At 41.6% G+C, this 22,438-nt stretch overlaps 1 protein-coding gene across 1 annotated transcript in view; it reads right to left on the bottom strand.

The window, feature by feature from the left end:
• The window catches only part of IQGAP1 (IQ motif containing GTPase activating protein 1), a 284,753-nt gene that overhangs the window by 68,705 nt on the left and 193,610 nt on the right, over positions 1 to 22,438 (bottom strand). Inside the window, exons 11-15 of the mRNA XM_082253376.1 lie at positions 18,625 to 18,709; positions 13,290 to 13,453; positions 6,232 to 6,392; positions 2,821 to 2,945; positions 884 to 1,047 (exon numbers count right to left, since the gene is read on the bottom strand). Of these exons, the coding sequence (XP_082109502.1) occupies positions 884 to 1,047; positions 2,821 to 2,945; positions 6,232 to 6,392; positions 13,290 to 13,453; positions 18,625 to 18,709 (699 nt within the window). The remainder of the gene's footprint in view (positions 1 to 883; positions 1,048 to 2,820; positions 2,946 to 6,231; positions 6,393 to 13,289; positions 13,454 to 18,624; positions 18,710 to 22,438) is intronic.

Raw genomic sequence — 22,438 nt, forward strand, 5'->3', positions numbered from 1 at the left:
ATATATGGCATTCTCTGATAGAATGAGGTGGAGAAAAGGTGCAGTAACAGCACAATTTCCACCTCGACCAATCAGAGAATGCCTTATATTCAATGAAAGAAATACAAGGCAGTCTATAAAAGGCAGTGGTCTTGAGCACATGACCCACTGTGGTGAATGTGCAGACTGTGCCGCTAGACACAGGCAATCACAGTAGTAGTGCTGACTACTACCCTGATTTCCAGCTTCCACAGTGGTCCCTGTGACTCTACAATTAGGGTCATACCTGGAGTTTGGCTTTACATTGGTTCAGCTAGTTTACTGTATAATCAGTAGGCTGGGGATGGAGAACATCATTGTATCCCTTACTGTAATAGTTAAAGTGACGTCACCCAAATGGCTGTGCTGTCCACCATGGATGTGCAGGTTTGAGTACTAGATGGGGAGGAATACAAATCATTTGGCTGGTTAACCAGTTTCCATCTGTTTATTTCATCACGTATTTATCCATTTTTCTGGAGTTCAGCTTTAATTATACGTGACTGTCTGTTAGAAGCATTGGATATCAATGGAAAACTATGGGGTTGATTTACTAAAGGCAAACCGACTGTGCACTTTGCCAAGTGCAGTTGCTCCAAAGCTTAGAAAATGAGGTAAACATTCACTTTGCAAAGAATACTTAATCACGTGCAAGGAAAATTTAAAAAGAAAATGCATTTTGCTTGCACATGTTTGGATGATGGAAGTCAGCAGAGCTTCTGCTCATTTACTAAGCTCTGGAGCAACTGCTCTTGCAGAGTGCAACTGCAACTTTGTAAAGTGCGCAGTCTCTTTTCCTTTAGTAAATCCTCCCCTATATGCCTTTCCCCAGCTCTTTCACAAGAAGACTTTAGTTTATGCCCACCTGAGCCTTCTCTCTTTTCGCTCGGACCAGAGTGTCTTGGTAATGCTGAGCTACATTTGGTTCTACTCCTTCCAGTTTTGCTGCGGGCAATTGAAGAGCTTGTAGAGTCTTCTTAGCATCCCCTTCATCCAAAGCTTCATTAATGAGTCCAATAGCCAATATCCCTAAACAAGAAAGAGGAAGCAATGATAAATAAAAAGTGCTTTTCCAAAAATGACTGCCAATTCTGAACGAATCCCCATCCTCATCAATAAACTATTACGCCAAACCAACTAAAGCAGCCAACCCATTTCATATAACTTCATCAAAAATCAAAATTGCATTTTTAGCTGGATCCTGGCAGGGGTTGTTTGCAAATTTTGGATTTTCCATTCAATTTTATTACAGAGAACAGAGCAGGAAAGTGCCGCACATACAACACGGATATGTATTTTTTGGAGAACATATCTATACCTTCTCTGTGGAAAGACTGACATACCACAATAAATATCACTAAATAACAAGTATGGCAACATAAATGCTAAGGTCCGGACAAACAAAGCAAACACCAAGCTGGACAAACAGGATTATTTTCTTAACACAAGCCTGACTGATAAAACAGAAAAAAATATCATTACTTGGGGCTGATGACAGACGGCCTAATGATGCATTAAGAGCTCCATTCACGTTGTTAGATCACCTGCACCATGTGAATAAAATGTCCTTTTCATGGAACTCAGCAACCAGCCACACACACAGCATGCACTCACAGAATGACTGCCACCGCAGCATATGCCCACACAGATATTCAGTTTAAGGGCCACAATATAGTTCTACCACCCCATTAAGGTGAATGCTTTAGCATGTGACTTTTGATTTTTAGGTTTGATAGGGAACTAATCTTATCTGACATATTACTAGCACAAGCAATCAAACATTTAGGGCTGGTTCACACCAAAAAAAACACCCCAGATCTGTTCCAGATGCATTTCTGCATGCACATTTTTAATGCGTTTTTGACACATTCCGGTGCATTTTTGATGTGTTTCCGGATGCATTCTAAATGCTTTTTTTCTGGTTTTGTTTTTCACTGTACTGGGGTCTGGTGCATTTTTGATGCTTTGCGGTGCATTTTGTGCTGCATTTTACTGTGTTCCAGTACAGTCTAGTGCAGGAAAAATGCAGCATGTTCTACTTTTTTTTCTTGAACCGACCACACTGGTGTGAACTATGCCATTGGAAACCATATAACCTACTTTCCATGCATTTTGATGCAGAAAAAGCCCACTGGACTGCATGTGGTGTGAACTGGCCCTTATGCACTTATGAGACATACGGCTCTTCTACAGGGGTAATTATTTACTGTACATCTTATGATATTCGAATCTATTTCTTCGGCAACTGAAAAAAAGGAGCAGCACATTGCTTTTACTGCGCTACAGGAGTGCATTCACTTGGATCATGACCTATAAGGCCTGTTTCACATGAGCTTCAGCTTTTATAAGAGTGTGAACAGACATTTTTAATAAAGCATATGCAGAGCTTTCAGCAAGCTTTGTTTAAGCTTTAAAAGTAACATTCAGCTCCAGGTTATTAATGTTGAACCTTAAACAAGCTGCTAGCAGGCTTCAGAACTTCTTAAAGCTTGTTGAAAGCCTGCTGAAGCCTACTAGTAGCTTGCTTGAAGCAGCAATTAATGCTCCCATTAGGATCTGTGTTCAAAATTTACAAACTGGAGTAGAAAGGTACTTTAAAAGCTCCAACAAAGCTTACTGAAACCTCTAAACATGCTTGGTCAAAGCTTGCTGTTCATACTCCTTTTATACAAGTTGAAGCCCATGTGAAACATGCCTGAAGCATAGAACTGTATCAAAGATTCCCGGTGGCACTCCTACAAGGTCCCAATTGCATATCAAGATACCCTTTAAATTAATTGAACAATGGAAATAAATACTTACTGGCATGTTCTTCATGTACTGTATTATTAACCTGGGTAACACAGCCTTGGATGTCATTCCATGTAATAAACTCATTCTTTTCTTCCCGAGCCTGCTGTTTTAGCTTAATCAGATCATCAACATACCTGTCAACAGAAGACCAGTACACAGATTATGTAGAAAAAAAAAAAAAAAAAAAAAGCGAGATGGAAGAAAAGTCCAATGAATAATTAAATCATGTATGTTTGTATTGGTACTCAAGTCAATGATAAGACAAGCACCCCTTGGTGAAGCCAGTCTACATTGAGTTATATTTCTTTTGCTAAGCTTTACTGCATCAACGAATCACTGAGGCAAAGCAAACTTTCAAACGTAATCAATCAGATTTTTAGTCTGCTATAAGATCAGTATTCCTTCTTAGAACAGAAGAATTTACATGTCATCCCTTTTAGTACCACTCACAAACACAAGGGGTTAATTCCTTTTCTTAGGATTATGTTGGGCAGACCGTAGCGGATCGTTCCTCTTTATCCTAGTGGCAAATTGCTCATATAAAAGCCACAGCAACATAAAACATATGTTCCAGATTCACAGTTAGTCGCTGAGGCATTACTAAATCTCGCTATGATTCTGCCTACTATACTAGACATGGAATTGGCCCCTTGCTTTATGAATTTGTAATGACACCTTCTGCTTCAAGAACCCATTCTGTACTTTGCAGAACTATACTGAAATGTTTTCAGTCTGCCTCCCAATAACTGCACTGTTTATATACATATATATATACACACACATGCATTCAATTCACACACATTTATATACACTCATATGCACCCATCCATGGTCGAAGTACAAAATGTAAGTTCCTTTGTACGGACTGGACTCTAATTGGAACATCACCAAACTATGTAGTATATTGCAAGGCAATGGCTGGCAGGATTGTGGACTCTCACCTACACATGGTAAGAGGCTCTAGGTTTTGTGTTTGCTATAGAGGAAAAAAACTTGTTGTTTTCTGAGATCTTAACCTCCCTGGCGGTATGATTATGTCAGGAATTCTGTACCAAAAGCGGTACAATTTTTTTCATGGAAATTTGGCGTTATGTATTATAGGCCTACAATTCTTAGTAATTACTGACTTAAACCTGACCAAAACAAGACTCTAGTAGACATCCCAGATGTGATAAATTTGAAACACAAACGCATGAATTATAATCTAATCAATAATATAATTTTATTATATAATATATAATATAATATATATATATATATATATATATATATATATATATTATATTATATAATAAAATTATATTATTGATTAGATTATAATTCATGCGTTATATTATATATATATATATATATATATATAGGTGTATATATATATGTGTGTGCATATATATATGTGTGTGCATATATATATATATGTATATATACGTGTATATATATATGTATGTGTATATATATATATATATATATATATATATATATATATATATATATACTGTATATATATATATAATATAAATGTTATGTGTGTGTTTGTGTTTTGTGCAACGTTTAACGTTTGAATTTCCCTCCCTAGTTCCGCTCCAATGCAGCATTGCTGCTGCAGGGAACAGAACTAGGAAGTAATCACACCAAAGGAGGATGGACGAGCGGCAGGGATCTCAGACGACTGGCGATCACAGCAATGGGAGATCATCGCTGGATCGCCAGGAGAAGGTAAGAGACACCGCTGCGCGCTCTGCCCATCCACCCCGAGCGTGACTCGGGGATACCGATAACAGCATGGAAAATCCACCCCGAGTCACGCTCGGGGTTACCGCTAGGCAGGTTAATAAGTTCTGGTCTGGGTCCTGTAGCGCAGTGGCTTTTTAGAACATTGGTTGATATAAAACCTCCATTTCTACGTTTTACCTGTGAGCCAGATCATGCTAATTAGTCAGCTGTCCACAGGACTTTTTATATCTGACCTGCCTTTTCCCAGAGGTTTTCTCTTTCTCTCTGCAGTGGGAGCCTGCTGCTGGCTGAAACGGCTGACTGTTGACAGAATACTAAAAAGGTACACATTTTGTCTCCTTTAGGGAACCCATTATGGGGGCATCATATTATTCAGGTACTATATATGTTTAGTTGCTGGCTTGGATGAGCAAATGTTTTGTTTGTGCCATGCTACTGACTTGCTGTACAAAGTCCTCCTTCACTGAATTTTGTTTACGGTCTTTCACAAAAAGTGTAGGACAAACCTGCATGGTTCCTGGACAAACCTGCATGGGACTGTTCCTGGATGTCCATGTCTTGTGCATAGTTTACTACTGCCAGTTAGGCCTGTCCCCTGCACAATATAAAGCTTTTTTTCTTTGAAAGACAGATAATTAGTAAGTGAATTTGGAGCTCCCCTGGTCTGCCTTGGGATGCAATAGGCAGAGGCAAGGATGAAGGCAGAAGTCAGATACTCCCCCTATACATCAATCCTCGGCAGCACCAATTTGAACACATCTCAGTAGCATGGTACATATGCCACATTTTAGGAGTTGCTGCTACAGGGTAGGGAGGCACAAGCAGATTCAGACACAAATTTCAACCTGTCTGAGCTATCCTTCCGTGAAGCTGTCAAAGCTGACAGCCAATCATAGGCAGCCGAGGCGTTCTGCACCTTGCAGCCACACATATGCCAGGGGTGTGTATATGTGATTTTTAGCAGGACAGTTAAGGATGGTTTGGACTTGTGTCCAAAAACGCCTAAGCTCCTCACTCCTACAAAGGAATATTGAAAACCTGGTTCATATACTAATTACCAACAAAGGTGACAAGTAAATATATTTTATAGGTATGGTCACTCTTGGAAATTATAGGGTTGATTTACTAAAACTGGAGATGTAAAATCTGGTGCAGCTGTGCATGGTAGCCAATCAGCTTCAAACTTCAGCTTGTTCAATTAGGCTTTGGCAATAAAACCTGGAAGCTGATTGGTTTCTATGCAGAGCTTCACCAGATTTTGCACTCTTCAGTTTTAGTATATCAACCTATATGTTTCTGAACTAAACTGATTTTATTAGTGAATGTGTAGTCTTCCTTACCTTGTTAACTTTGATACAAATCTCTTTAAAGGCACAATGGCTTTCATCCTTTGTATGTGCTTGTCATTGCTCACAAGGGTGCTGCTACATTTTCTGACAATTACAAGCAAGCTTTAAATCTTTTGCACTGCCAGCAAAAACTGATCAGTGTATGTAAACTTAGGCTGAATTCATAACAAGCTCATAAAAAGTCTTCCCACACTTATAAAATTGTGTCCAGTACACTTTTTTAATGTCTTGCTAAAGAAGCACACTTCCAACTCCAGCAATCTTTCTGCACACAAATTGAACTAACAATGCTTCGCAACATTGCAAAAATTATACAAAGTCTCTGTTGCTTCATACAAACCTCTGAAGGTTCTCATCTTCCACATCCAGCAGACCAGTGACAGGATTGGTCAGCTGCTTGCCAACAGTGTTTACATCCCCAGCATCCAGCGCTCGGTTAATTAGAGCCACAGAGGACAACATTTCCACAGCAACCGAGAGCTCTGGGTGGGTGAGGTTACCCTGAAAGAGGAAAACAGATGCAAACCAGCTATTATCAATGCAGGGTCAATGCTAAAGAGAAAATCTCTAGAACATACGACAGATGCCACATACACAGACTGTGATCTGTCACGATTAATAGAATGCCCTAGCATCTATGTAGTAAGAAAGCCCTGCAGTCACACTTGCGCTCCTGTGCTTAACTTTTCTAAATGCAGAGGAAGCTATATGGGAAGTATTGTATAAACAACTTTTATGCCGTCCAGATCACTTTTTACCCTGTTTAAATGCACCGATCCGTACACTTGTGAGAAAGGCAGTCTTTGCCTGCGTGGTATGCACAGGCGTTCAGTGCATACCCATGCAGGCAATCCCATTCATGTCTACTGGGATGCAGCAGCTGCAGAGACACAGCCGCTGGTCCCAAATTAACAGCCATGCGGGTGCAAATCCCTGAACCCAGTGTGCATTCAGGGATATGCATTCGCATGGCTATCAAATTGGGAAGCTGTGAATAAAGGGAGATTTAGCCACATTTACTGGTGTATTCTATCGATTTTCTAAGCGCATTCTAGAAGTACAGAATTCTATTTTCTCTAAGCGCAGCTATTTTGACCACACGTACGCACAAGTGTGAGTGGCACCATTGAAAAATTATTACATGCATTTTAAAATACACTCTATTCACATATATACTGTATTTTATAGATCACTTTGGCAGCACTCAGCACCATTTTTCTTTATTTTATACCCACATATCGGTTTGACAGTGCCCGTTTGAGGCCTTAAAGAGTAAGTTCACTTTTTAGTGATAAATGAAGAGATGAACCCACTCCAAACATCCTGACCACCCTTCCAGACCCTGCTGCACATAGCAGCTGTGATGTCCTATGCTGCCAGTGTAGAGGTCTGTACACAAAAATACACAACCCAACAGTAAGTATCCATTACAATTCTCGCAATGGTAAGCAATCAGTACAACCATGTTACTTCTTTCTTCTGGGACACCATAGTGGAAGAAGATTTCCCCAATAAAGTCACATAGGCGTGACGTAACGCGTAGGGCATCCCGGTCCAGAAGTGATGTCAGAGATATTGTTTTTGCTGAGTATATGATATACTAAAGGTGTTTTTACTGATACTTACAATGCTACAATATGGGAGGCCACTGCGTTTTATCCTAGTATATGGACAAGCACAGTGGAGGGAGCCTTAAAGGAACCATCACTCCAGATTTATAAAACTAACTGAACAGGACCAGGACCACATAAAAATCGATAAAGGAGTGTTTCTATATGTAATCAAAAGAGGATTTGATTACTCACTAAGGTGAGAGAATTGGGGGCATGCAGGTGTCACAACGGGCGGAAGTACACCATTTGTTATATATGTTGTCACACAACAGAAGGAATTGAACTGTGCATGCTATAACGTATTTTGGACATGGACTACTAAGCACTCTTAATACATGTGCACTTCATTATGGACAGTACTAAATATATAACATTTTTGTGATATCAATTCAGTATTTGAAATTAAGCATTTTGATGTTATGTATGTATTGTTATATCACCGAGTCTGCGCAACACCAATTTTATTACAATTTTAATACTGAAACAAGAAGCCTCAGATGTGCTTTTCAATGGTCAGCACAGTCACCTGGCTGTGCTGACCAAAGAGCGCCCGCCATTTCAAGCATTATGATGGATACTCGCTAGGGAACTGTGTAGGGGCCGCTACAGTGGCAGCATGAGGCATCACAGCTACTATGTGCAGAAGCGTCCCGAGGAATGACCAGGATATTTGGAGTTAGTTCACCATTTCATTTTTCAGTACAAGTTGGCAATGACAGCCTTCATATTTCTCTGAGCACAGGTTTCCTTTAAGTGAGCTATAACACATAAGATGGTGGTCTTCAACAGCTCTCTTTTAACATGAACCAGTGTTTCCAAGTTAAGGCCAGCAGCAGGCGTTGTTTGCTCGGTGTGTAATCATCAATGTATACAAAGCTTTCTTAGCTGAGAAAGAGATTGTAATATCATCCCTCCACCTCTCCACCTCATTGATGAAGTACAAAGCTTCCTGTGAATGCCTGAGCAGGGCTCAGCCTGAATCTATTCAGGAAGGAGGTTCCCGTCCCGCTGCCAGAACATAGTGCTGTATATAAAGTGCTCCCAGCAGGCACATCTGTTGGTTAAGCAAATCTTTCATTTGGACCAGGTTGGTGCAAATTAACTATTTGAAGTCACAAGAAAATTTGAGTTTTAGAGACAAATTTGCTGCAGAATTGTTTCAAAAATATGATACAAACAACAATATACTCCAGCATGGAAGAGGTCCTATTTATCTCCACTTTTCTCATTAAAGATATGGCAGTAGTTATTTAGGAATTTGTCCCAACAGTAGCGACATACAGTAAAAGTTTCACAAATAAGAGCTACTCTCGCCCACATTGGTATCAAAAATGTTGCAAGGCTTTCTTTAATTTGATGGAAGGCTTACAACTACATACGCACCACTAGAAATGTGTTGCAAACCCCTTAGGGCTCATTCACACTTGTGGCAGCTCTTGCCAGCCCTCCTTAAAGTGATCCATGGTTGACAAGCAGCTGGGCAGTAGTATGTGGCCTTCTCACAGTCTGTTTTAATCCTGACAAGCCTGTACCACACTATTCTTCAACCATGTGCATTACACATGGTTTTGGCACCATCCTATTCACTTGACAAGTGGGTATAATTTATGTGGTGCTGGTGCCATATGTGGCCCTAAGTGGCTGCATGTTCTATCACAGATGGGCTATTGGGGATGGGAAAATCGCAGCTCAACCATTTTTTTTTTTGGGGGGGGGGGGGGGGGGCTCCGGCCACCCATGTGAACAAGATCTCGCTTCCAAGTGTTAAAAATACATGCTTTTGCACATTTATAAACTGTTTGCTAGTTCATATGTCTTTGCAGCTGACAATACATGACCAACTTCTTATGCCTATAATTTTATCAATTTCAGTTGACAATTGGGCTTTTTAAAGGACACCATAAACTATCACCCTCAGGTTAGCTCTGTCAGAGCAAATGGCAATCAACGTAAAATGTTTTGGCTGATAATCTTTCAATCAAATTATAGGATGAGTATGGGTAATGCTCTTTTGGCTATACCAGTTCGTTTTGCACTCCTGCGACTCATTTTTAGCCAATAGCGGGTTGTCCCTCAGCCGCTGAGAGCCTGAGACAGTTGCTTCCTCCCCCTGCACAGCCCAATGCTCCAGTGAACGCTGCAGGGGCCGAGCAGAGAGCTGGTGACTGACAAACCCTGGCTCTCTTCAGACTGGGAACTGAGTGATCAGCGATGTTTGATCGCTCAGGTCTCAGTCTTAGAGGCCGTTGGGGGGGGGGGGGGGTTGGGGCAGCTGCAATTGGTGCTGCAATCCATCTAGGTAATTATGAGTGTGTTTTTTTTTTTTTCTTTTCCCATACTTGTCTTTAAAGGGTCATTTATAAATATCCAACTGACACTTAATAGCTATGGGCAGCTTAAAATCCAGGGCCAACAAAACTAAAGTTATCCAAGAGAAAGAGCTTCTAACATCATATGTATGTAAAATAACCCAAATCTGGACAGAAATTTAAAATATGTGACATTCCTCTAAATAGTTTTTTTTTCTGAAAAGCTCACATTCACAGATGAACAGCTGTTTTAAAAAAGGCTTGCATGGTTTCCTAAAAGCACAAAATATAACTGGATACTAATATTTATAGGTAGAATTGATCCCGGGAATATCCGATTGCCTTTTGAGGGAATCAGGAAGGCATTTTTTTCTCCCGCTGGTACAAATTGGATCATGCTTTATTGTTGCCTTCCTCTGGATCAACTGTGGGTATAGGAGAGTATATATGGAGGTTTTCTGTTTGTGTGTTTTTTTCCCTCTGTTGGTGGAACTAGATGGACTTGTGTTTTTTTTTTCAGCCAGATTACCTAACTAACATTATGTATAATTATGTATAATTCCATATTTACTGAATAGCTTTAACTAAAAATATCTGTCTGTATATTTCAAAATGACTTTTCTATGCCCATCTGCGTTTGTGACATACCATACAAGTAGTGCTTTTCTAGTCCAAATATCCAGTTTCCCAAGCAAAGTCCTGTTTTACCACAGAGAAACCAGAATCTTTTGCTTGGAATATGCAGCTCAGGAATAATTTAGCCTCTTGTGTTGCAAAAAACAAGTACAAAATGATTTTTCTTTCCATGCATCAGGGCTGATACAATGTCTGCTGCTAGTGCTGAATGAGCTGGCCTCCATACTAACGCATACCAATGCATACCTATATATGGCAAAATTACAAAATAATAACGAAGTATTAAGATTCTTGCAAAAAATTTGTTGTAACTGGAATCCTAAATAAAGCTGGTCATAATGGATGAACATGCAGGTGCTATCATGCATCTTTGGGTTCAGTTCTGGCCAAAAACTAGATTGCCTAACCACTTAAGCCCCGGAAGATTTTACCCCCTTCCTGACCAGGGGGTTTTTTGCGATTTTTTACTGTGTGACTTTAACGGACAATTGCGCGGTCGTGCGACACTGTACCTAAATAAATTTCACGTCCTTTTTTTCCCCCACAAACAGAGCTTTCTTTTGGTGGTATTTGATCACCTGTGCGATTTTTTGATCATGCGCTATAAACAAAAAAAGAGCGTAATTTTTGCAAAAATAACAATATTTTTCACTTTTTTTTATATGAAATTCCTCCCCAAAAAAATGTAAAAATCAAAATTTTTTAACATTTTCGGCCAAATGTTTTATGCTACATATGTTTGGTAAAAAAAAAAATCGCAAAAAGCGTATTTTGATTGGTTTGCGCAAAAGTTATTACGTTTACTAACAAAGGGAAAGATTTTTGTCATTTTTGGTGTTTTTTTTTTAACCAGTAATGGCGGCGATCTGCGATTTTTTTTGCGGTACTGCGACATTGCGGCGGACAGATCGGACCCTTGACTGACATTTTTGACACTTTTGGGGGTACCAGTGACATTACTGCAGTAATCAGTGCTGTATATATGCACTGTTACTGCAAAAATGACACTGGCAGGGAAGGGGTTAACTGTATTGGACAGGGAGGGGTTAAGTGTGTCATAGGGGCGTGATTCTAACTGTAGTGGGACATGGCTATTGGTGTAAAAACAAAGATCAACGGTTCTACATAGTAAAACCGTCTGATCTTCATTTTTACACAGGGGAGAATGACAGGCGGCTTGTTTACATAAGCCGCTCTGTCTTTCTCCCGCTGTACCGGCGATCGTAGTGTGACCGGCGGACATCGGGTCCGCCGGTCACACGCCCGCACTCCTCCCTGAACGATCTGATCTACGTCACTCTGCCTGGCCGGGGCTGACTGCGGCAGTAAATATACTGTGCGCAGTCGGCAACCGGTTAAAGAGGAAGTAAACCCTCCTCTGACACTTTTACCTATAGGTGATCCTATGATAAGGCTTACCTATAGGTACTGTAAATATCTCCTAAACATGCACCGTTTAGGAGATATTTACCTTACATGCAGCCAGTGACATCACTGGCGCATGCGCTCTGAAGGAACGGCCGCTGGTGCCGTTCCTTCAGAGCCCCGTGCCGCGACTGTCGGCTCCCGCACGCGTGCGCGGGAGTGACGTCACCGCGGCTCCGGCCAATCAGATGGCCGGATGCCGCGAATCCGGAACACGGGCGACTGGACATGTCACCCGTCATACAGATGAGCGGGCGGGATGGTGGGGGCTCGTTCTAAGGTAAGTATTTCATAATGAGGTATAATGCGTCACATGGCAAAATTTGTACATCGTTTTCTAACCATTCCAATAACTTTTTTCCCCTTAAATTTGTCTACTTAGCCTCTTCTAAACTGCACAATTATGAGAGATTTTCATCTGATTTGTCAAAAACTGACCAGACTGAGCAGTTGGTATCCCAAGTCTTTGGCCATCTTTACATTATAAGTTTATGGATTGTTGATCAAAGTCAGCCTGACGATTTAAATACGACTGTGGACAAGCACAATACTAGAACTGAGTATTGTGCAGATGTGCAGACAAAATCAAAACCCAGTGCATGCATGAGTGCTAGAGGTGGACTTTTCTGCGCTGCCACTTAGAGAGGGTCCACATTTCATTTAAAAAGGAAACCTCACTTAAGAAAAATGGATTGCAATCCAATACAAACTATGGCACAACACATAATACTTTAAATTAGAAGTATGGGGTTTGCAAAAAAGCAACATTGGACTGATGCTGCATCTGTCCCCCGTCACCTCTGCACTTGAGAACTGAGCGATCAAAAACCACGGATTGCTCAGTTCTCCCCCTCCACTCTGAGTAGAGAGCTATGACTTTCATTTACCAGCTCTCTGCTCTGCCCTTCCAGCACTCACTGCAATGTCAGTGTATGGAGGGGGCAGCAGGGCCTGGCTCAGTCTCCCAGCAGGGTAAGAATGGCACAAACAGTGCTCTTCAGTCTACTTCTCTCTGTAGCAGAGCTCCTGGCACTGATCCTTTGACATATCCGAGTGTGTGGAATAGCATGTTCCCCAGTGACTGGTGTGGTTTCTCCAGACAAACCCTTACATCAATGTTGTGTCCTGCAGTGACTAGGGGTTAGCAGGAGGAATCACAGAAGCTATCATTGGGGGGGGGGTCAAAAGAGACACATCAAATAGGACTGGTGCCTTAACCCCTTGCCATGGTTGATTTAATGCAACAAATTCACTATACTTCATGTCCTACAAGCAGCACACATTTTAAACTTCAGTTCACTTCCCCACTATACAGAAAACAGACCTTCAGGTATAGCGGTGCATGTAACTCATTCCTCTTCCTCCCATGTGGAACCCACAATTCAGGAAGTTGGGTGCATGCCATGAAAACTCACCTCTGGGCTCTGCTGTTGCAGTGTGGCCAGTTCTCTTTGATAAAGATCTTCTGCAAATGGGAAGACTTCTGGCAGCTGGGCATCTGGGTTCATCAGCTCTTGCACGGTCTCTTCAGCAACACCCTTTCTGATGGCATTATTAATCCTAACAACCGCAACCGTTCCTGTGAAAGAAAAAACATACATAAATAAAAAGAGGATACAATAAATTGTTATTAAACCCACAACAGTAAAATCTTGTTATGCTTACTGTGGAACCTAAGGGGTTTGTAAGCATTGTGTAAAAAGGCTGTTTGGTCCTCCCTTTCTTTTATTGTCCCCAATTCATCTGCTGATAGCACAGAGCCTTTGAGGCACTCCGCACATGCGCAGTTTTGGTGTCTATTGCTAGAGAGTGTTTTTTTATTTTGGGAGGGTGCATGTTATCAGTACAGGGCCAATCAGCACTGTCCAGACAGAGGGTCAGAGGTCCTGTAGCCTCATAGGACAGTCAGAGGAGAATAAAAACTACTCATACAAGCTTTAACCAGTGCTTGGCCGGACACTGAAGTCGCAAGATTGCTATATACTGCTGAAGAGAAAAGGTATTTAGCAGTTTATATTTACTAAAATAATTTAAATTTCATGTTCAAGGTGAGTCCAGATATAGTGAATGCAGGGTCCTGGGTTAAGTAACAATTTAACACTCTTTCCTAGGTATATATGAAGAGCTCCCACTCAAAACACACCATAAAAAAAACATTTACTAGGCTGTGACTGTATCAGAAAAGTTGAATGTCAGTGATCATGACACATTTATGAATTGATGTGAGATTTTTTTATTTCTACAAATGACTTGACAAAATGGCAATCGTGTCAATTGGTGTGGCAGCATAGTGTTGTAATGTGTTAGCCATTGACAAAGTAGAAGTTTAAATTTACGGTGATGACATTTATTGGATTACTACATTTCAGTGCAAGCGTTCAAGGCATATTGGCATCCTCAGGTTTATAAGGAATATTAAAGATACCTCTAAACAATATACACTTCACTTTTAAGTTTTTTTAAAAAAAAATGCATTGTTCATCCAGTCATTTGCAGGAATGGAGGCTAACACAAAACTATCTAATGGATGGTGAGACCATGTGCGTTTTTCCCAGCCATGCAGTGGTGTGAACCAGGCACATAGGATTCTGTGGGACTGCGCTGGAATAGCTAACCAACGCAGTCCCATTGCAAGTGGTGTGAACATACCCCTCACACTTGACTAAATTTCTAACTCTCAACAAACGCTCCTATAGCGTTAATGCGCTTTAGTATGGACATTAGACTTGCATTAATGTGCTTTAGTATAGGCATTAGACTGGACCGACCTAATTCGCTTTAGTGTGGGCATTAGACCGGCATTTTACAAGCGTTAATGACGCTTTAAAAATGCTCCCCAAATGCACTATTTTTTTTTTTTTAAAGGTCAGTGACATTACAGGAAAAAACCATTTGAGGTGCTGCTTGTCATCACACAAATGGGAAGTGCATAGAAGGAAGTGACTGCAGGACACACTATGCTCTCCACCATCAATACAGGGCATTGTGGGACATCCTATTCCTCGAGCAGAGATTTATATAGAAGGAGAGCTAGGGGCCTGTTTAGATAGAGGGTATAATGGCACCTTCCCCCATATGTGCAATATGGAAAGAAAAAACGAGGGCAAAGATTGGCCCAGATAATAGGTCAAGCCGTGTCCTCAAGGAGAGGGGGATTTAAATGTGCCTCTATATATCACTAAAATATGCATATATTTGTACAGGATAACAATAACACATATATTTAAAAAAATTGGAAAATCTTTATTTATACATAGAATAAAAACAATAAGTACGTAAGTTCATCTACAATGATTGAGATAGACGTAACAATATATTGTACAGCATTATAGCATGTGCAGAAGGAATTGCTGGGGCTACGCGTTTCGCATAATGCGCTTCCTCAGGGTCCAGTTAGCCCTTACTAGCAGGTCTGTATTCAGACGGCTCCTCCATTTGTGAGATCTTTGGCTTCCATTTACCTGATCTTATGAAGTGAGCCGAATACCCAGTATACCCGGTGACTCTGCTCTATTTAGTTATGCACGAGGTGCACTATACTCACCCTTATCTTTGAAAGGACCATTTATATATACACGTGGGCACGTCCATTGCCCCCTACCTGTGGATATAGGTATAGGGGGTTTACTTTAATAATTAATATTTGGATCACTCTATTCACTCCCTACACTTGGTTTTTTGACCCTTTGGTCACCATGAATATGACCCTTTAAAATAAGTCCCTGGGTTTACTGGCTCCCTTTCTACACTACCCGTTTTTAAATTAAAATAAGTACGACCCACTCTATCTACCGTGCTCTTCAATCTAGGATTGTTTAAATTGATTTTCTGCTCAAATACATCTTTTTGCTGGACCCTGAGGAAGCGCATTATGCGAAACGCGTAGCTCCAGCAATTCCTTCTGCACATGCTATAATGCTGTACAATATATTGTTACTTCTATCTCAATCATTGTAGATGAACTTACGTACTTATTGTTTTTATTCTATGTATAAATAAAGATTTTCCAATTTTTTTAAATATATGTGTTATTGTTATCCTGTACAAATATATGCATATTTTAGTGATATATAGGAGGCACATTTAAATCCCCCTCTCCTTGAGGACACGGCTTGACCTATTATCTGGGCCAATCTTTGCCCGCGTTTTTTCTTTCCACATCCTATTCCTCCTGCATGTTTTTTTTAAAACTAATTTTAACGCGCCGCGACCGCACTGCAACCACGCCACAAACTAGGGATCAACCGATTATCCGTGGGTGCGATTATCAGAGGCCAATATTCACTTTTATTTTTTGAAGTATCGGTATCGGTCACAAACTTGCAGATATGACAAATATTTCTTCAAGTGGTTGTACCGGAGTGATGCCTGCAGCAAAAGGCATCACCCTGGTACCGTTGTTCAGAGCTGATGGTTGACTTTCTTGTATTGACAACCGATGCGGCTAAGCAGCTGCTCGACTGTCAATACAAGGAGCAGGAGGGGACGCCCCCCCATCCTCCCGCGACTTGCTGGGTCTCCCATCCCACCAGGAGATCCGAGCGATCATAGCCTGGCCGAAGACCCAAACAAAGCCTCATTCGGGTCTGATCGGGTCTTCGATGTAAAAACCCGGAAGCAACGTCATGACATCACTTCCGGGTACTGGAGCCTTAAAGGCGCTAGATTTAAAAAAAAAAAAAAAAAGCTTGGTGTTTTGAATGAAAGTGCAGAGGAGGGGATTGGGGTCTTTTACCCCAGATCTCTCCATAAAGAGTACCTGTCACTGCCTATTACTGTCACAAGGGATGTTTACATTCCTTGTAACAGCAACAAAAGTGATCAAAAAAAAGTTTTTTTAAAAGGACAGTAAAAAATAAAAAAAACATTAAATGTGCAGAATATCGCACCTAATATTGGCAATCGGCCTAAAGGGTGGCCGGAAAATCGGCAACGGCCCTGAAAAAACTATATTGATCGATCCCTACCACAAACGCCTGCCAGCGCGTTTGCAGAGCATTACCCTAAACTTAAATGGGAGGCGTTGAAAGGCTTCAAACTCCTTCAGACTCAACCTGAGACTTTCATTTTGAAGGAAAGCGACGCGAAGCTTCATGTTTTGATAATGTGAGCAGCAATGTGTGCTGTACATAATATAATTTGCATAGGCATTTGAGGAGTGTTGAAACCCCCCCCCGAACGTAGCCTTAGGGCTACACAGGTTCCCTTCCTCAAGGTGACATAACAGTCGCTACAGTGCTGTATCTTGGCCAAGGCCAACAAGGCCCAGGCCCAGGGCAGCAAAAAAGCTGATGGGACTGCACTGATATGCTGCCCTGATGGGCACTGATATGTTGCACTGATGGGCACTAATAGACTGCACTGATGGCCACTGATGAGGCAGGACTGATAAGCTGCACTGATAGGGCTGCACAGATGGGCACTGATATGATGCACTGAGAGGCTGCACTGGTGGCCACTGATGGGTCTGTACTGATGGCCACTGATGAGGCTGCACTGATGGGCAGTAATGAGGCTGAACTGATGAGCACTGATAAGGCTGCACTGATGGGCACGGATGAAGCTGAACTTATGGGAACTGATGAGGCTGCACTGATCTGTGGTCTGTGGTTTACAGATGACAGGGCGGGTCATAAACAAGAAAGGGTGTGGCCTTTACAGGAAAGAGTGGGTCATATTTAAATTAGGGGTGCCCAAGTTTAGTCAGGCCTAGGGCAGCACAAAACCTAAATACACCACTGGGTCACTACGGTATGTCACTTTAAGGAAGGGATCCATGTGGCCCTAAACGTAGGGCTTATTTGACTGATGTGATATTGCACAAATAAAAAAATGTATGTTGGCAAACGAGTGCTGGTGTTGTTACTGTGGTTTGCGCACTGCCATCTGCTACAGTCACTAGGAGCACCCATCTTTTACTAAGGATGAAAACATTTGCACGCGATACTCTTGTTTGAGCATCTACTTTTTCAGACGTAATTTCTGGCGTTTTTTGTGTGTATGTATTTGCCCGTATTTGTGCGCATTTTCACGCAAACTTATTCTCACATTCGGTACAATATGTAATCGCGCATTCGTGCGCGTTAAGCGTAAATATCTGACCAAAAAACACAGTTTTTTTATTTTTTTTTTACTGATGAATTCACGGCGCATCTTTACGTGCCTGTGTATATAGGCACATTACAATTAATGGGCTGTATTTTAGCTCAGTAAAAAAAAATAAATAAAGCTGTACTGAGCTTTTTTAAGCTGCAGTGTGCAAGAGTCTGAAGGAGTGCAGTCCTCACCTTTTAATTTATATTTGTACGGCTGAGACTTATTTACCAGGTTATGCGTCTTTTTTTTTTTTTTTTTTGCTATGGTTTAGGTTACATATCCAGACCCTTTACACACCAGAATAATTGTTCCTTTGGTGTTGGTTGCTGGTGCAGTGTTTGCGATTTGCTTTCTGCAGCATTTTAACAAGATGATATTTCATCTCACAGTTAGCAGTGAAGTGTCCACATTGTTTTCACTAGCAGCAGCGGATAAAACAGAAATAGCTGGCTCTCACCAGATAAGAGGTAGAGTAGATATTTCCACAGATAGAGCTGGAATGCATTGTTTCCAGCCAGCATGGCGGTGGACTGAGAGAGGCACACCTGGACCGCTGCCAGGTGTGCCTAATGTTGTGGATGAGAGTCGCAGTGCAGCTGGCTCATTCTTGCTATTACACAGTTGCAACCAGACAGGGAATACATCACTCCTTACTTCTCTGTAACTGCTGAGCCAACCCATTGGCAGCATCCACTCCAGCCTGCAACTCTTCCTTCTGTAAGGGTCCACTGAGGCCACTCTGAAGAAGAAAAAAAAAACCTAATTGTAACACATTAATTTTATAAAATTGCACTGTGACAACATATTTTGCAACATTTTGTAATCTATGGAAACACAAAATGGGTATAAAAAAACTAAAGAAGAAATATAGCAAGCGCTATCCCAGTGCAGAGCAGATCAAGGGTAGTGGAGCGTTGCACACATTGCACAGAAGGAAACAACCCCGGGTGCCGCACACTATCAGGACAAGACAATCACTATAGAAGAAGCAGCCTCAGTCCAGCTTCATTCAGGCACCCCCCCCCCCCGACATGTTTCGTTCAGCCCACAGAGCTTAGTCGTGAAGGACCTCCTTGTCTAAGCCTTATGGACAGGGCGAAACGCATCAGGTGAGTGGCTGCCTGGTCCTGATGTTGTGCGGCACTCAAGGGTCCCCAAGTTTTATATTGCCCTATGGGACGTGTAGGTCCGCAACAGCTGGAGGGCCGTAGTTTGAAGATCCCTTAAGCATGGTACTTACATAGTCCAAGGTGGTACAATATGTAAAAAATGCCATACCTGGAATTCTTCTTTAAGGAGATGCAACTTAGCCTGTCCTTAGGACAGACTGAAAAACATATACAAGTAAAAAATATTTTCTTTTTATTTTTTGGTATAATGTGTGAATGGGAACATGAATCTATACTTAGGTTTTCTCAAATTTGACTACAAATTAACGAAACACCCTTTAAGCATCATGAGCTTCATCAACACAAATTAAATGTCATACTCGCATTCAGAACCTAATAGAGTTGACCGCCGAACTGGGATAATACATCATTACATACCCAGGTTCAGCAGGAACCGGCTGAGATTCGAGCCGTTAATGGCTAGGCTGAATGTACCAAGTCGATCAATCGATCGATCAACTTGGGTACAATGAGCCTGCCTGATTCTCTCATGATAATCAATGTCTTCTACCTGCGGGGACTCAGCACTGTCTGTGTTGCTGGGGGAATTGTGTGAATTTCTTTCCTGCAACCACGGGTTGCAGGAAAGAAATTTGCACCGCATATGGCCTGCCTAAGTGCTCTGCATTGAGATAAGTACACAATATAGATAAGCATACTTTGTTCATATTTCACGTCTGAGGTTTAAAACCATTTTAAGTTATGTTGTTTCTTCTAACCTTTTGACATCAGTGATATACATCATGGTTACACATCATGGCCATAAGCATTTAACACTATTTTTCACTAACTATTGTATATAAGTATTCCTCATGGCTTCTTAAAGTGGTATTAAACCAAAAAGCAAATATTATATTGCAGCTTACCAATTCTTAGATGCAATGGCTGCATTAGTTTTCTTTTTTAGGCTTTTTTTTCCTCTCACCTGGTGATCTGGCCAGTAAGTCTGTTGTTTTTCAAAAGCTCAAGCTCTCCAGCAGAATGTTTGCATGGACGAGATAAACCACTTAGTGCTGGTAGGAGTGATTTAAATGATCATATTTTATGCATTCATGCAAAACTATTATCCCAAAAGGGAAAAAACTGTTTGCTGTAACCGATTGATTATAAAGTGTGAGGTGCAGTTTGGTTTAATTTATTAGTGCATTTAAATCTGCTAAAACATTAAACACAACCCCCCCCCCCCCCCCAAACTGACAATGCTGCTGCCTGCTGTGCCTCCTGTTTTCATTCCTCCAGAGCTGTGTCTAACTAATACAGGATGTGTGTTACTGGCCAAATCACCAGATGAAAATAGAGGGGGAAAAAAGGCCAAAGAAAAGAAAACAAATGCAGCCACCACATCGAATGATTTGTAAGCTGCAATATAATACATTTTTTGTTTTGAATTTAATACTGCTTTAACTTTAATGTCAACAAAAATAAAGTGCACTGCACATATTTACATATATTAACCACATTTTAAAGAGGAAGTAAAGTCAAAAAAAAAACCGAGAAAAAAAAAGCCCTGTAAAGAGAAAGGCATAATGAGCTAGTATGCATCGCATACTAGCTCATTATGTAGTACTTACCTTAAAACGAAGCCCCCGCCGTGCCGCCACCTCAGCGACAGGACGGCGACATGTCCTGCCGTCCCGCTTCCGGGTTCGCGTCCTCCGGCCATCTGATTGGCCGGAGGCGCGATTACATCACTCCCGCGCATGCGCGCGGGAGCCGCCGTTCACGGCACTGAGCTCTGAAGGAACGGCACGGGTGGCCGTTCCCTCAGAGCGCCTGCGCCGATGGCGTCATCGGCAGTTTGCGCTGTAAATATCTCCTAAACGGTGCAAGTTTGGGAGATATTTATAGCACCTATAGGTAAGCCTTAATATAGGCTTACCTATAGGTAAAAGTTATACAAGAGGGTTTACAACCTCTTTAAAGAAATAATTTAAAGGAGTTGTAAAGACAGTTAAAATTAAAATTTAAAATTAAACTAAAATTTAAATGCATTAAAATAAAAAGACTTCTGGGTGCAGCAGCCCCCCGTATACTTACCTGAGGTCCCTCCTTGTCCAGCCATGTCTACAAGTGTCTCAGCCTCCTAAAATTCTCCCTCCTGATTGGCTGAGACACATGCACAGGCGATTGGCTGCCGCTGCTGTCAATCAAAGACAGCTAGCCACTCAGGGAAGAGAGGGGGCGGGGCGGGTCAAGGCTCTGTGTCTGAATGGACACAGAGAGCTGTGACTCAGCTCGGGTGCCCCCTGCTTGCTGTGGGGGCACTAAACTGGAGGGAGGGGCCAGAAGCACAGAAAAGGGACCCGAGAAGAGGAGGATCAGGGATGCTCTGTGCAAATCCACTGCAACAGAACAGGTAAGTATAATATATTTGTTATTTTTATGGGGGGGGGGGGGGGGGGGAAGAGACTTTAGAATCACTTTAAAAACACAGATTAGAGGGGGGGAAAAAATCAGCAAAGAAAGCCGTCAATGGCTGAAAGTACCAAGAACAGGAGAGGCCATGGTGACGGGCGAGGAAAGAATGACCTAAGCTCTGGTTTTGGAGAGAGTGAAATGTCTAAGGTTTTGGGAATGATTTTTGTGCAATGAGTTAACAGGTCAGACACAAACTTTCATTCACTCCCTTAAACTGCACACACCCAAATTCCAGAGCGTAACACAGAGAGCCTTCTGTAGTCTATTTATAAGTCTGTGTGCACATACAGGAGCCATACATGTGACTGCGGGCATACAGATCCACGCCCTATACTTCTATACATTCAGGGAGTGATGGGCATGCCTGGATTGAGGTGGATGCATTCTGGGCACACACACTCAATGCCTGCAGACAAACGCATTCTAAGTGCTCACCACAAGCCATTATCTTTCACATGGCTGACAAAACATGACGTGCCAACACAGTGTCATCAAAGCACTACCGGATGAAACAGTGTCTACAAAAAGCACTGTGATCACACAACACCACTAATAGTGTTTTTCTGCACTTGGATGCACATGACAGATAAAGGCTTTGTCTCACAATGCTTTGTACGGGCTCTGAGGATACGGCTAAAACAGCACCGTACATAATATTCTGCTATGTACTCCAACTGATTCTGCCGGCCTAATTTTCTGTCATCACAAGGGTGTGTGTGTGTGTGCTCCTTTATAAAGGTATGGATATTCACCATACTACTATAACATACTTCTACATTTATACATAATAAAACAGGGCTTTATTTAATATCTGTGTCATACTTCTTACTCTTTTTCTATTTTTGTTTTATCTGATTATTTGCTAGTATCAGCGCAGTGAA

This window comes from Pelophylax lessonae (assembly GCF_965119305.1).
Source record: "Pelophylax lessonae genome assembly, chromosome: 4".
NCBI classification, from domain to species: Eukaryota; Metazoa; Chordata; class Amphibia; order Anura; family Ranidae; genus Pelophylax; species Pelophylax lessonae.